The following is a 16600-nucleotide window of genomic DNA, read 5'->3' on the forward strand; positions in this document are numbered from 1 at the left end:
ACATACTGTCCAGAGGGTCTGGTAAAGGCAACCCATAGAAATTAAGATTAGAGTTAAGAATTCCTTAAAATTATGACCCCAGTCAGGCAGTATAACCTCATCTGCCGAAACACAAAGTACAAGTAGTATTAATACTGTACAGTACTGTATAGAGTTAAATAGATAAAGAACATAAGTAGTCTTAAATATATCTAGACGGTCCGTCCTCGTAATCAACCCTTCAAGAGTGAAGTGCTTCCTCGCCTGGAGTAGTGTCACCCTGTCTGGTCCCCAGATATGCTAGGGACTGTCAGTTGATTGAAAATGTCCAAAGGAGCCACCAGACTGATGCCGTTTGGCACTCAGCTACCTGAGATTAGAGCACCTGAAATTGCCTGCTTGTACTACAGACAGGCAAGAGATCTAATTGAGGTGTATAAACATCTCAAAGGGCATTACTCAGCTAAGTGTCCATACCTAGAGCTGGCGGATGCCTCCCCACATGGGGTCACAGCTCAAGGTTGAAGAAGCCACAAGTCCAGAAAACTGTGAGGGTAAACTTTCGGAGTGAGAATTGTGAACTCTTGGAACAACCTGCCAGAGTGTTGTGACAGCACCGAGGCGAGTTCTTTTCAAGACCAGACTTGACCAACACTGAGCAGGTTCAGATATATTCAGGAGCTGGTGCATGCCCAGTACTTGCCAACAGTGTGTAACAGAGACGTAAACTGACCGCCCAAGCGGCTAACGAACTGATCAGTGGTGAAGAGGATAAAGTACAATACCAGACAGAAACAGTGATTGAAGTAACATAATACACCTTGCTGCCAGGCCCTGGGGTTGTTAAGACAAGTGTTGGGGCCAGGCATGAGGTGCTCCCCGCCATCCATCATCCCACGGTGCAATGTTTTCGTGGCACAGTGGACAATGGTTGGCTATGGGCTCTGGTTTACGGGCTGTGGAGAAAAGATGAGTCTTTAAAATTGAGAAACATAATGTATAGCAATGGAGCAATAACTGCTAGCTGGTGGTTAACTAGGAACTGGAAATTTATTTACTTAACATTATCATCAACATGAAACTTAAAGATTAATGGACTGGATATGTATTATAACACATTATTTTATTCTTATTTTGATCATCTTACATTAAAAAAAAGTCAGGAAGATGTCTTCAAGTGATGGTGTTGGGAAGAATCCAAAGTGCCAAGAAAGAGTACCATTTTGGAATGGATTAAACATTAAAAACACAAGTGTTGAAGTGCGAGGTCGGGGAGGGTCAGGTCAATGTGGGTTAATCTCTACACTTGGTTATATAGACAATAACTTCTGCCAAGACCAGCGAGCGCCACATTAACTACAACAAAGGTGACGGTCAAGGGCAGTTTGATGGAGAACTGAGAGTTTGCTAAGTATGTGACTGGAAGATGAGACATAGCAACAAACGCCTTTCAGTCAGCTCATAATTATAGAAGACAGAGAAAACCTTGGCAGGAGGGTTTGATAGGTTTAAGTGTTGAAGTAGTTTACACAACATCTGTGTTAGTGGTGAAGCTGTGAGTGTACTGTATATAATCGACAGCAGGTGACTCAGAAGGAATAAAGCAGTGAAGGTGAGGGTTCACCAAACACAATGTCTCACAGAAATCATTCTTAAGTTCTGGAAATTTTGTATTTACCAACTGGTGTTCCCTATTTAAGTTTAAAAACTGCAAGGATTTAATGAAGTTAAAACTAAACCATTTGCACACGACAGACTCACGAATGCAACTTTTGGCTAAGGCATGGCTGTGGAAATTTTTTTTGGATGGCTTCAGAGCGCGCTACATCGTCGATACTCTGAAGAGGAAACACACTCACCTGCCAAAAGATAAAATACCGTAACTTTTCAAACAAATTTCACAGTGATGCCACAGCAAGGTTTATCACATTAAGACTGGGTACACAAGAATATTATTAGGTATTAAGGAAATGATAATGAGAAAGGACTTACCAAGGAGGTGTTGTGTGAGAGGCGACTTCCACCACCTGACGACAGTGATGGCATCTGGTTAACATGGGACAAGTCTTCCAGTAAAATCCAGCCCACTGTCTGTAAAGGTCTTGTCAAATGCCCCACAGAAGATACAGGTCCTGAGGGTAGGTGATATAGTCAGAATACAGCAACACTCTCAATAACACACTCTCAATAACAGACACTCTCAATAACACACAATAACAGACACTCTCAATAACAGACACTCACAACAGCAGACACTCAATAACAACACTCTCAATAATAGACACTCACAATAGCAGACACTCAATAACAGACACTCAATAACAGACACTTAATAGCGCCTTGCTTAACACCGATTGCTGAAGGTATTGGATATTTGGACCCATATTCTGGAACGGAGTGGTAATATCGACAATATTTACCTAGATTTTGCCAAGGCTTTCTGACAGTGTACCCCACTTAAAGGCTGAAAATCAAACTGGAAGGGTACGGAATTCGGGAAATGTCCTAGCGTGGATAGAAGACTTTCTACATGACTGCAAGCAGTGTGTGGTGATTAATGGCACGAAATCGTCATCTGTACCTGTAAGTGGGGTACCACAGGGCAGTGTATTGGGCCCGCTGTTGTTTGTTTGTTTCATAAATGACATGCCTGACGTTGTACACCTTCTTATACAACTGTTTGCCGATGATGGCAAGTTATTTCGGAAATTAAGAACCAAACGGACTGTGAAGAGCTGCAGAAGGACCTCTGTGGGCTCCAGGAATGGTCGAAGAAATGGCTGCTGAGATTCAATGTCACGAAGTGTAAGAGGATGCACCTGGGGCGTACCAAACGGTAAGGAGGCGTATCATATGTCCCAACGGATAATGAAACTGCACTAGTTGAGACTGTGTGTGAGAAGGACCTAGGTGTGTATGTGACAATGAGCTGAAGTTCTCGGGCCATTGTGAGAAGAAGGTAAATCAGGCAAATAAATTATTGGGTCTTATAAGAAGGTCGTTCAGATATCTAGACGGTCCGTCCCTCGTAACGATCTTCAGGAGGAAGTGCTTCCCCATCTGGAGTACTGTCACCCCATCTGGTCCCCGAGATATGCTAGGGACTGTCAGTTGGTTGAAATGTTCAAAGGAGGGCCACCAGACTGGTGCCTGCACTTCGGCACCTCAGCTACCCTGAGAGATTGAGCGCCTGAACTTGCCTCTAGCATTACACAGACGGGCAAGGGGGACCAGTTGAGGTGTATAAGCATCTCAGGGGCACTACTCAGTTGAGTGTCCCATTGAGCTGGCGGACGCTTGCCCCACAAGGGGTCACAGCTCAAGATTGAAGAAGCCGCAAGTCCAGAAACTGTGAGGGCAAACTTTTTGGAGTGAGGGTTGTAAACTCTTGGAACAATCTACCAGAGAGTTGTGACAGCACCGTGAGCTCTTTCAAGACCAGACTTGACCAACACTGGAGCTGGTTCAGGTACATTCAGGAGCCGGTGCATGCCCAGTATTTGCCAACAGTGCGTGACAGAGACGTGACCGATCGCCCGGGGGCTAGCGAGCCGATCAGTGGCGAAGAGGATAAAAGTAAAAGTAATAGGACACTCATTAACAGACTTCACAATAGCAAACACTCTCAATAACAAGCACTCTCAATAGTAGATAGACTTCACAATAGCAGACCCTCTCAATAGCAAACACTCTCAATAGCAGACCTCTCTAACAACAAGCACTCTCAATAGTAGATAGACTTCACAATAGCAGACCCTCTCATAGCAAACACTCTCAATAGCAGACTTCACAATAACAGACCCTCTTAATAACAGACTTCTTAATACCGGACACTCCCAATAGCAGACATCTTTTATCCAGCATTGGAAAGGTTTACTTAACAAACTACACATAAAATATTAGCTGTATACACTACTAAAAATAGTTGTATTAACTGAAGCAATGTTTGTAGTGCCATAAATACACGTGAAACATACAATTAATGATCAGTAGTAAGTTATGTTTGTGGTTCCCAGAATGTATTAAATTCGTAAATATTGTTTCTCTCATTCACTTATGTTGTTGGTGTGGCGCTAGACACCAAACTTACTGTATTTTTAGAGTTCACCAGCCACTCTGGGCAGTTAGTGTATCTACAGTAGTTCAATTTTTACTTTTATCCTCTTCGCCTCTGATCGACTTTTTAATAGTTAATAAAATACATGAATGAATGTGAAAACAATGTAAAATTAGTATTGATAAAGAACAAAAGTATTTATATATTTTACATGAATTATAAAATGTATTAATGTGTGTGTGAAATTTTACATAGAGAAAACCTAAAATCGACAAGAAAATAAAACATTAATGTCGTTGTAAGACTTGTTCCTAAAAAGAAAGATCAAGCTTCAATTTACCACCAGACATGTTAGTATGGAGTTAAAAGCACGAAGTTTGCTAACATTGTATATCTATAGTCCTGTCAGCCATAATTCACGTGTCCACCAATAATACCACAATGAACTTCGAATGTATGGCAGTAATTGTGTTTGGTGAATGATGAAACGAAACTGCCCCCCTTCCCTTCTAATATAGTGTAGTGGATTTCACCCTACAAACACTGTTTGTCGCTGCGTAGCCGACTCCGCAAATTCCCAGTGTATGCCTCGTGGTCTGGGTCAACCAGCGCCGCCATACATCACGGAGGTCAACTACTAAGCCACGCCTAGCCCCGCTATTTAAGACCTGACCCGTGGTGATCTCTCTCTTTCTACCTACACCAACCAGCCAACAACACTCCTCCTCCGCCGCTGCCTGGCGGCCCTCGCCCCGCCGGCGAGCATGGCGACCCAGCTGCTGTCTTCTGAGCACCCTCACCAACCAGCTCTCTCTACATCACGCTTGTAACCACGCTGCCTTCCCAGCACCAAGCTGCACTGTACATCCAATACAAATGTATACAGAGAGCACATTGTGAGTTTCCTTTCTCCATCCCATCCTGAGTGTGAACCAAACAACCCGTTACCGCACAATAGAGCCTGCCCCTCCCTCCCGTTTTAATACTGAACCCTGGCCCTCCCTTCTAATACTGACCCTGGCCCCTCCCCTCTAATATTGACCCTGCCCCCTCCCTTCTAATACTGACCCTGGCCCTCCCTCCCCTTCTAATACTGACCCTGGCCCCTCCTTCTAATACTGACCCTGGCCCCTCCTTCTACTGACCCTGCCCTCCCTCCCCTTCTAATACTGACCCTGGCCCTCCCATCTAATATTGACCTGGCCCTCCCTTCTAATACTGACCCTGGCCCTCCCTTCTAATACTGACCCTGGCCCTCTATTGACCCTGGCCCTCCTTCTAACACTGACCCTGGCCCCCTTCTAATATTGACCTGCCCTCCCCTTCTAATACTGACCCAGCCCTCCCCCTCTAATACTGACCCTGCCCTCCTCTAATATTGACCCTGCCCCCTTTCTATACCACTGACCCCTGCCCTCCCTTCTAATATTGACCCTGGCCCCTCTAATACGACCCCTGCCCCCTCCCCTTCTAATATTGGCTGATCTCTGCCCCTCCCCTTCTACTGACCTGACCCTGCTCTGGCCCTCCTTCTAATATTGACCTCTGCCCTCCCCTTATACCCTCCTATACTGACCCTGCCCCCCTCCTCTAATTTGGACTCCCCTCCTTCTAATACTGACCCTGCCTCCCCTCCCCTTCTATTGACTATTGACCCTTTGTTCCCCCCCCTTTCTATATTGACCCCTGTTGTTTCCCCTCCCCTTCTAATACTGACCCTCAGCTCCCCGTCCCCTTCTACGCCATTGACCCTGCTGCCCCCCTCCCTTCTAATATTGACCCTTGTTGCCCTCCTTCTAATATTGACCCTGTTGCTCCCCCCTTCTAATATTGACCCTGCTCCCCCCTCCCCTTCTATTGACCTTGCCCTAAGCCCCCTCCCCTTCTAATACTCACCCTGCCGCTCCCCCTCCCCTTCTAATACACCATTCTTCTACTTTATCCTATTTTCCTCTCCTCACCCACCTCATTTACCCCCTTCCCTTTCCCTCACCCTTCAGGTAATCAATTGTCCTCTGTCCCCCTTCAGGTACTCACTTGTCCTCTGTCCTCTTTCAGGTACTCAATTGTCCAACCCCCTCCTTCAGGTACTCACTTGTCCTCTGGGTCACTAGGCGAGAGGTCACCATCCATGCTGCTCAGGTCAAGTCTAGAGCCGTTGAGTCTTGAGAGAGCCCGGCCACGGACTTGTGCCTCGTCAGGAGTAATGCTGATCTGAGGTACGGCACCACAACCCATGCTACCACTCCTGCTGCCCACACTGCTGCCCCCGGTGCTCACCCCACTACTGCTGCTACTGTTGCAACTGTGGAGAGGCGCGTGGGTTATATAAACTCAGGTGTGGTGTGGGCAGGGGTCGGTGTGTGCAGGGATGTGTTGTCATGGGTAAGTATGGGCAGGAGTGGGTGTGGGAAGGGGTCGGTATTGTCAGGGGTCGGTTTGGGCAGCAGTGGGTGTGGGAAGTGGTGGGTGTTGTCAGGGGTAGGTGTGGGCGGGAGTGGGTGTTGTCACGGGTCGGTGTGGGCAGGGATGAGTGTTGTCAGGAGTCGGTGTTGTCACGGGTCGGTGTGGACAGGAGTGGAGTGTTGTCACAGTCCAGTGTTGTCAGGGTCAGTGTTATCAGGGGTCTGGTGTTGTCGAAAGTCCAGTGTTGTCAGGGGTCGGTGTTAACCAGGGGTCGGTGTTCATCCAGGGGGGTCGGTGTTGTCAGGGGTCCGGTGTTAATCAGGGTCGGTGTTATCAGGGTCGAAGGCGGTATCAGGGGTCAGTGTTGTCAAGTCCGGTGTTGTCGAAGTCGGTGTTATAGGGGTCGGTGTTATCAGGGGTCGGTGTTATCCAGGGGGTCAGTGTTATCAGGGGTCGGTGTTGTCAGGGGTCCGGTGGTATCCAGGGGTCGGTGTTGTCAGGGGGTCAGTGTTTATCAGTCAGTGTTGTCAGAGTCAGTGTTGTCAGAGGGTGTGTTGTTGTGGGGTCGGTGCTGTTGTGGGTCGGTGTTGTCAGGGTCGGTGTTGTTGAGGGTCGGTGTAGTCAGGGGTCGGTGTTGTCAGGGGTCGGTGTTGTCAGGGGTCGGTGTTGTCAGGGGTCGGTGTTGCTGGGTCGGTGTTGTCAGGTGTCAGTGTTGTCAGGGGTCAGTGTTGTCAGGGTCGGTGTTGTCAGGGTCGGTGTTGTCAGGGTCGGTGTTGTCAGGGTCAGTGTCAGGGGTCGGTGTGTTGTCAGGGGTCGGTGTTGTCAGGGTCGGTGTCAGGGTCGGTGTTGTCAGGGTCGGTGTTGTCAGGGGTCGGTGTTGTCAGGGTCGGTGTTGTCAGGGGTCGGTGTCAGGGTCAGTGTGGTCAGTCAGTGTTGTCAGGGGTCAGTGTTTCAGGGTCAGTGTTGTCAGTCGGGGGCTACAGATGGCAGGATGATATTAGAAAGTTAATTAATATTTACTTAACAAAAATACTGTAACAATGTAGTAAATTAAATAAAAATAAAAACCCAATATAACAAATATTTTTACATATTTTTACAACTTTTTTTTTTTTTACACTAACTTTTTTACAACATTTTACAACCCGTTAACCTCAAAAATGTTATAGATACAACAGTCTGGAAATGTTTTAATACAAGAAAGAAAAGTTATGGTTTATTTAAGTAAAACACACACACACACACACACACACACACACACGCCACAAGGGCAAGTATTGATCATGATGCCTCTGGTGCCACTATACTCCTCTATACTCCACTATGTGTTCCGTTTGCCTCTATGCTAATGATACTTTTTTTCTGTCGACGAGGAACATTACGGAACTATACGGAACATTATATGTATGTATGTAGTATGTATATGTATGGGAGTGTGTGTTAGTGTATGAAGTATGTATTAGTGTATGGAAGGTGTATAGTGTATGGGAGTGTGTGTATAGTGTATGGGAGTGTGTGTATAGTATGAAGTGTGTGTATAGTGTATGGGAGTATAGTGTAGGGAGTGTGTGTATAGTGTATGGGGAGTGTGTATAGTATGGAAGTGTGTGTATAGTGTATGGGAGTGTGTGTATAGTATGGGAGTGTGTGTATAGTGTATGGAAGTGTGTATAGTGTATGGGATGATAGTATGGGTGTGTATAGTGTATGGAAGGTGTGTATTAGTATGGGAGTGTGTATAGATGTATAGTGGATGTATAGTGTGGGAGTGTATAAGAAGGGAGTATGTGTATAGTGTATGGAAGGGTGTATAGTGTATGGAAGTGTATGTATAGTGTATGGAGTATGTGTGGGAAGTGTGTATAGTGTATGGGGAGTGTGTGTATAGTGTATGAAGTGTGTGTATAGTGTATGGAAGTGTGTGTATAGTGTAGAAGTGTGTGTGTATGGGAGTGTATAGTGTATGGGAGTGTATATAGTGTATGGGAGTGTGTAAGAAGATGGGAGTGTGTATAGTGTATGGAAGTGTATGTATAGTGTATGGGAGTGTATAGTGTATGGGAGTGTGTGTATAGTGGAAGTGTGTGTATAGTGTATAGTGTGTATAGGGTGGAAGTGTGTATAGTGTATGGAAGTGTGTGTATAGTATGGTATGGGAGTATGTACAGTGTATGGAAGTGTATGTATATATATGTGTATAGTGTATGATGATGTATGATGTATAGTGTATGGGAGTGTGTATAGTGTATGAGTATGTATAGTGTATGGAAGTGTATGTATAGTGTATGGGAATGTGTGTACAGTGATGGAAGGTATGTATAGTGTATGGGAGTGTGTGTATAGTGTATGAGTATGTTACAGTGTATGGAAGGTATGTAGTGTATGGGAGTGTGTGTATAGTGTATGGAAGTGATGTGATAGTGTATGAGTGTGTGTATAGTGTATGAGTATGTGTATAGTGTATGGAAGGATGTAGTGTATGTGGAAGTGAGTATGGGGAGTGTGTGTATAGTGTAGAGATGTGTAGTGTATGGAAGTGTATACAGGTATGGAGGAGTGATGGAAGACATAGTGTGTGGAAAATAGTGTATGGGAGGTGTGTATAGTGTACAGAAGTATGTATAGTGAAGGATAGTATGTATAGTGTATGGAAGGTATGTATAGTGTATGGAAGTGTGTATAGTGGGAGCAAGGTATAGTGTATGGAAGTGTGTGTATAGTGTATGGGAGTGTATGTAGTGTATGTGGAGTGTGTATAGTGTATGGAAGGTATGTATAGTGTATGGGATATGTATATGTATGGAAGATGTATGGGGAGGTGCATAGTGTATGGAAGGTATGAGTATAGGTATGGAAGGTATGTTATGTATGGAGTGTATGTATATGTGGAGGTATGTATAGTAATGAAGTGTATGTATAGTGTATGGGAGGTATAGTGTATGGAAGTGATGAGTGTGTATAGTGTATGGAGTATGTGTATAGTGTATGGAAGTGTGTATAGTGTATGGGAGTGTAGTGTATGAAGTATGGGAGGTGTGTATAGTGTATGGAGTATGTGTATAGTGTATGGAAGTGTATGTATAGTGTATGGGAATGTGTGTATAGTGTATGGGGAGTATGTGTACAGTGTATGGAGAAGTGTATGTATAGTGTGTAGAGGAGTGTGTGTATAGTGTGTGGGGAGTATGTGTACAGTGTGTGGAAGTGTATGTATAGTGTGTGGGAGTGTGTATAGTGTATGGAAGTATTTATGTATAGTGTGTGGGGAGTGTGTGTATAGTGTGTATGGGAGTATGTGTACAGTGTATGGAAGTGTATGTATAGTGTATGGGGAGTGTGTGTATAGTGTATGGGGAGTGTAAGTGTGTGTATAGTGTGGGAGTATGTGTACAGTGTATGGGAAGTGTATGTATAGTGTATGGGGAGTGTGTGTGTATAGTGTATGGAAGTGTGTGCATAGTGTGTAGGAGTGTATGTATAATTATGTGGGGAGTGTGTGTGTATAATTAACCCTTGGAAGTGTATGTATAGTGTATGGGGAGTGTATGTATAATTATGGAAGTGTATGTATAGTGTATGGAAGTGTGTGTATAGTGTATGGGAGTGTATGTATAGTGTATGGAGTGTGTGTATAGTGTATGGAGTGTATGTATAGTGTATGGGGTGTGTGTATAGTGTGTGGGTATGTATAGTGTGTGGGGAGTGTATGTATAGTGTGTGGAAGTGTATGTGCAGTGTGTGGGGTGTGTATAGTGTGTGGAAGTGTGTATGGGAGTGTGTATAGTGTATGGAAGTGTATGGGAGTGTGTGTGTATAGTGTATGGAAGTGTATGTATAGTGTATAGGGAAGTGTATATGCTAGTGTGAAGTGTATGTATAGTGTATGGGAAGTGTGTATATAAATGTATGAAAGTGTGTAAGTGTGTGTACCATAGTGTGTATGGGAGTATGTGTATAGTGTGTAGGTGTGTATAGTGTGTAGGTGTGTGTATGGTGTATGGAAGTGTGTGGGGAGTGTGTGTGTATGGTGTGTGGGGTATGTGTATAGTGTGTGGAAGTGTGTGTGTGTATAGTGTGTGGAAGTGTGTGTATAGTGTGTGGGGTGTGTGTATAGTGTGTGGGAGTGTGTGTATAGTGTATGGAAGTATGTATAGTGTGTAGGGAGTGTGTGTATAGTGTGTGGGGAGTGTGTGTATAGTGTATGGAAGTGTATGTGAGTGTATGGGAGTGTGTGTGTGTATAGTGTATGGGGAGTGTGTGTATAGTGTGTGGAGTGTATATATAGTGTATGGGAGTGTGTGTATAGTGTGTAAGTGTGTGTATAGTGTATGGGGTGTGTGTATAGTGTGTGGGGTATGTGTGTATAGTGTATGCTGGAAGTGTGTGTATAGTGTATGGAAGTGTGTGTATAGTGTGTAGGTGTGTGTATAGTGTGTAAGTGTGTGTATAGTGTATGGAAAGTGTATGTATAGTGTGTAAGTGTGTGTATAGTGTGTAAGTGTGTGTATAGTGTGGGGAGTATGTGTATAGTGTGTAGGAGTGTGTGTATAGTGTATGGGAAGTGTGTGTATAGTGTATGGGAGTGTGTGTATAGTGTGTAAGTGTGTGTGTATAGTGTATGGAAGTGTGTGTATAGTGTATGGGGAGTGTGTATAGTGTATGGGGTATTATTAGCCATAGTGTGATGTGTATGTATAGTGTATGGGAGTGTGTGTATAGTGTATGGGAGTGTATATATAATTATGTGTGGGAATATGTGTATAGTGTGTAGGAGTGTGTGTATAAAGTGTGTGTATAGAACCTTGAGAGAAAGAATGTTTGATATATAAAAGTATTATTGAGTGATGGAGTGTGTGTGTGTGTGGACCAAGAGCAGGCGTACACATGTGATCATACTATAAGTACACACACCCACACATAGAGTGACGTAGGTGTGTGTGTGTGTGAGGGAACTGTCAACACACACACACACACACACACACACACACACACACACACCAAATGACAAAAGTGAACAGTATAAATCATGTGTTGACGTCACTAGCTGTGGTGTCGTGGCCACCAATAATAATGGTTGGCCTTCTTGTAGGAGGATGGCCAGGCCACATGGGCGTGAAGTTATTTAAGCCAACACAACAACCACACCCTGAGTTAACGAGCTGCATGACCCAGTGTTTAAGGTGTAGAAGCTGTCGCCAACACAACAACCACACCCTGGAGTTAACGAGCACATGACTTGGGGTTTTGGGTGTGGCTGTCGCCAACACAACAACCCACACCCACAGGATTAACAGGCTGCATGACCCAGTGCTTAGGTGTAGAAGCTGTCGCCAACACAACAACCACACCCTGAGTTAACGAGCTTCCATGATGACCAGTGTTTAGGTATGAAAGCTGTCGCCAACACACAACGCCACACCCCTGAGTTAACAGGCTGCATGACCCAGTGTTTAAAATTGCTTAGAAGCTGTCACCAACACAACAACCACCCTGAGTTAACAGGCTGCATGACCCAGGGTTTAGGTGTAAGCTGTCCACCAACACAGCAACCACACCCTGGGTTAACGAGCTGCATGACTAGTCATTTAAGGTATAGAAGCTGTCACCAACACAACAACCACACCCCTGAGTTAACGAAGCTGCATGACCCAGTGTTTAGGTGTAGAAGCTGTCGCCAACACAACAACCACACCCTAAGTTAACAGGCCTGCATGACCCAGTGTTTTAAGGTGTAGAAGCTGTCACAACACAACAACCACACCTGAGTTAACGAGCTGCATAGGCCCAGTGTTTAAGAGTGTAAGAAGCTGTCCTTAACACAACAACCACACCCTAGCAGGTTAACGAGCTGCATGACCCAGTGTTTAGGTGTAGCTGTCGCCAACTGGCACCAACCACACCTGAGTTAACTGACTGCATGACCCAGTGTTTAAGGTGTAAGCTGGTCGCCAACACACCAACCACACCCTGAGTTAACGAGCTGCATGACCCAGTGTTTAAGGTGTAGAAGCTGTCATAACACAACAACCACACCTATGTTAACAGGCTGCATGACCCAGTGTTTAGGTGAAGCTGTCGCCAACACAACAACCACACCCTAAGTTAACGAGCATGCATGACCCAGTGTTTAAGGTGTAGAAGCTGTCACCAGCACAGCAACCACCCTGAGTTAACTGCATGACCCAGTGTTTAAGGTGTAGAAGCTGTCGCCAGCACAACAGCACACCCTGAATTTAACAATGCATGACCCAGTGTTTAAGGTGTAGAAGCTGTCGCCAACACAACAACCGCACCCTGAGTTAACAGCTGCATGACCCAGTGTTTAAGGTGTAAGCTGTCATAACACAACAACCACACACCTGAGTAAACGAAGCTGCATGACCCAGTGTTTAGAGTGTAAAGCTGTCGCCAACACAACAACCACACCCTGAGTTAACGAAGCTGCATGACCCAGTGTTTAAGGTGGCAAAGCTGTCATAACACACCAGCCACACCCTGAGTTAACAGGCACCAAGAAGCCCAGTGTTTTAAGGTGCAAAGCTGTGTAACACAACATTCATGCTGCACTGTATACAGCCCATTGTCTACATTCATGCTGCACTGTATACCTTCGTATCTACATTCATGCTGCACTGTATACCTTCGTGTCTACATTCATGCTGCATATACCTTCATTGTCTACATTCATGCTTACTGTATACCTTCATTGTCTACACATTCATGCAGCACTGTATACCTTCATTGTCTACATTCATGCTGCACTGCCTTCATTGTCTCTACACTCATGCTGCACTGTATCCTTCATTGTCTACATTCATATACTGTATACCTTCATTGTCTACATCCATGCTGCACTGTATACCTTGATTGTCTACATTCATGCAGCACTGTGTATACCTTCATTGTCTACATTCATGCAGCACTGTATACCTTCATTGTCTACATTCATGCTGCACTGTATACCTTCATTGTCTACATTCATGCTGCACTGTATACCTTCATTGTCTACATTCATGCTGCACTGTATGCCTTCATTGTCTACATTCATGCAGCACTGTATACCTTCGTTGTCTACATTCATGCTGCACTGTATACCTTCATTGTCTACACCTCATGCTGTATACCTTCATTGTCTACATTCATGCTGCACTGTACCTTCATTTGTCTACATTCATGCAGCACTGTATACCTTCATTGTCTACATTCGCCTGCACTGTATACCTTCATTGTCTTTCCCATTCATGCCTGTATACCTTCATTGTCTACATTCATGCTGCACTGCTTATACCTTCGTATCTACATTCATGCAACTTTTCTTATACCTTCATTGTCTACATTCATGCAGCACTGTACCTTCATTGTCTACACTCATACTTGCACTGTATGCCTTCATTATCTACACTCATACTGCACTGTATACCTTCATTGTCTACATTCATGCAGCACTGTATACTATCGTGTCTACATTCATGCTGCACTGTATACCTTCATATGTCTACATTCATGCTGCACTGTATACCTTCATTATCTACCTCATGCTGCACTGTATACCTTCATTGTCTACATTCATGCAGCACTGTATACACCTTCATTATCTACACTCATACTGTATACCTTCATTGTCTACATTCATGCAGCACTATATATCATTGTCTACATTCATACAGCACTATGTCCCCTTCATTGTCTACATTCATGCAGCACTGTATGCCTTCATTGTCTACATTCATGCTGCCTGTATACCCTTCATTGTCTACATTCATACCTTTTTCTTATACCTTCATTGTCTACATTCATGCTGCACTGTATATATCATTGTCTACATTCATGCAGCACTGTATACCTTCATTGTCTACATTCATGCTGCACTGTATACCTTCATTGTCTACATTCATGCTGCACTGTATCCCTTCATTGTCTACATTCATGCTGCACTGTATACCTTCATTGTCTACAGTCATGCTGCACTGTATACCTTCATTGTCTACAGTCATGCTGCACTGTAAACCTTCATTGTCCAGTCATGCTGCACTGTATACCTTCATTGTCTACATTCATGCTGCACTGTATACCTTCATTGTCTACAGTCATGCTGCACTGTATACCTTCATTGTCTACAGTCATGCTGCACTGTAAACCTTCATTGTCTAAAGTCATGCTGCACTGTATACCTTCATTGTCTACATTCATGCTGCACTGTATACCTTCATTGTCTACAGTCATGCTGCACTGTATACCTTCATTGTCTACATTCATGCTGCACTGTATACCTTCATTGTCTACAGTCATGCTGCACTGTATACCTTCATTGTCTACATTCATGCTGCACTGTATACCTTCATTGTCTACATTCATGCTGCACTGTATACCTTCATTGTTCATACATTCATGCAGCACTGTATACCTTCATTGTCTACATTCATGCTGCACTGTATACCTTCATTGTTCAAGCATTCATGCAGCACTGTATACCTTCATTGTCTACATTCATGCTGCACTGTATACCTCATTGTCTACATTCATGCTGCACTGTATACCTTTCATTGGGTTCATATTCATGCAGCACTGTATACTCTTTCATTGTTCATTCATGCAGCACTGTATACCTTCATTGTCTACATTCATGCTGCACTGTATACCTTCATTGTCTACATTCATGCTGCACTGTATACCTTCATTGTCTACATTCATGCAGCACTGTATACCTTTATTGTCTACATTCATGCAGCACTGTATACCTACATTGTCTACATTCATGCTGCACTGTAAACCTTCATTGTCTACATCATGCAGCACTGTATACCTTCATTGTCTACATTCATGCTGCACTGTATACCTTCATTGTCTACATTCATGCTGCACTGTATACCTTCATTGTCTACATTCATGCAGCACTGTATACCTTCATTGTCTACATTCATGCAGCACTGTATACCTTCATTGTCTACATTCATGCTGCACTGTATACCTTCATTGTCTACATTCATGCTGCACTGCATACCTTCATTGTCTACATTCATGCAGCACTGCATACCTTCATTGTCTACATTCATGCTGCACTGTATACCTTCATTGTCTACATTCATGCTGCACTGCATACCTTCATTGTCTACATTCATGCAGCACTGCATACCTTCATTGTCTACATTCATGCTGCACTGCATACCTTCATTGTCTACATTCATGCAGCACTGCATACCTTCATTGTCTACATTCATGCTGCACTGTATACCTTCATTGTCTACATTCATGCTGCACTGTATACCTTCATTGTTTATATACATGTTTACCCAATTGTAAACCTGTATGACAACCTTACTGAATAAATAATAATAATAATAATAATAATAATAATAATAATAATAATAATAATAATAATAATAATAATAATAATAACACCACCTGTAGCTCTTCCCTCTGTCAAGGTAATTTAACTTATTACTCTTAGGGTCAAGTGTTTCCCAAGTACTAATAAGGTCATTAGAACAAGTAATTATCCAAACTCTATCTTGTCGACCACCAAAATAGCATTAGTGATAGTAAGGGAGGGAGGTGGTTAATTACGGGTTTAAAATAGGTTAATAGACGTAATGACTGATTAACAAAGAAAATAGGATCTAAATAGGCGTGAATAACAGAGATCCAATACAAACTCGTCCTATTTCAAGAAAAAAAATCTTAAATATATCATAATCAGTAAAGCATTACCACCTATTTACCTATTTATCCCAATTAATAGAAAAAACACTAATAGGTAATAGCTCGTAGGGCGTGAGAGAGAGAGAGAGAGAGAGAGAGAGAGAGAGAGAGAGAGACTAACCTCGAGTGATGGGTGGGTGTGGTGGTGATGGTGACTGCTGACGGCACACTGGCGCGGGGGGGTGGAACCTCTGCTGCGTGGGGGGTGGCTGCCTCACGCTAGGGGGAGGGGGGAGAGGAGGGCAGAAGGGGGTGCGCATTAGTACAGGAAAGGAGGTATGAGAGTTAGATACATATTATTGACCAAGACAGGTGGAGGGGAGGGGGGAGGGGGGTAAATGAGATGGTAGGGGAGGAAGGAGAAGGGAGAAGGGGAGAGGGAGGAAGGGGAGAAAGGCAGGGAAAAGGGAGGGATGTTTGACAGGGGAAGAGGGAGAAGGTTCAATTACACTTAAATAG

The 16600-nt window shown here is 44.0% G+C and overlaps 1 protein-coding gene across 1 annotated transcript; it reads right to left on the bottom strand.

Annotated features, from left to right (window-relative positions):
- Positions 1-2029: 2029 nt before the first annotated feature.
- Positions 2030-16325, bottom strand: LOC121875250 (the record flags this gene model as incomplete). The annotated part of the gene is given in 3 exon segments (XM_042379711.1): positions 2030-2111; positions 6132-6341; positions 16263-16325. Coding segments are annotated over 3 exon segments (355 nt in total), but the record flags the coding sequence as incomplete, so codon positions are not given.
- Between the last annotated feature and the right edge of the window lie 275 nt (positions 16326-16600).

Source organism: Homarus americanus, unplaced genomic scaffold, assembly GCF_018991925.1.
Source record: "Homarus americanus isolate GMGI-L3 unplaced genomic scaffold, GMGI_Hamer_2.0 scaffold56241, whole genome shotgun sequence".
NCBI lineage: Eukaryota > Metazoa > Arthropoda > Malacostraca > Decapoda > Nephropidae > Homarus > Homarus americanus.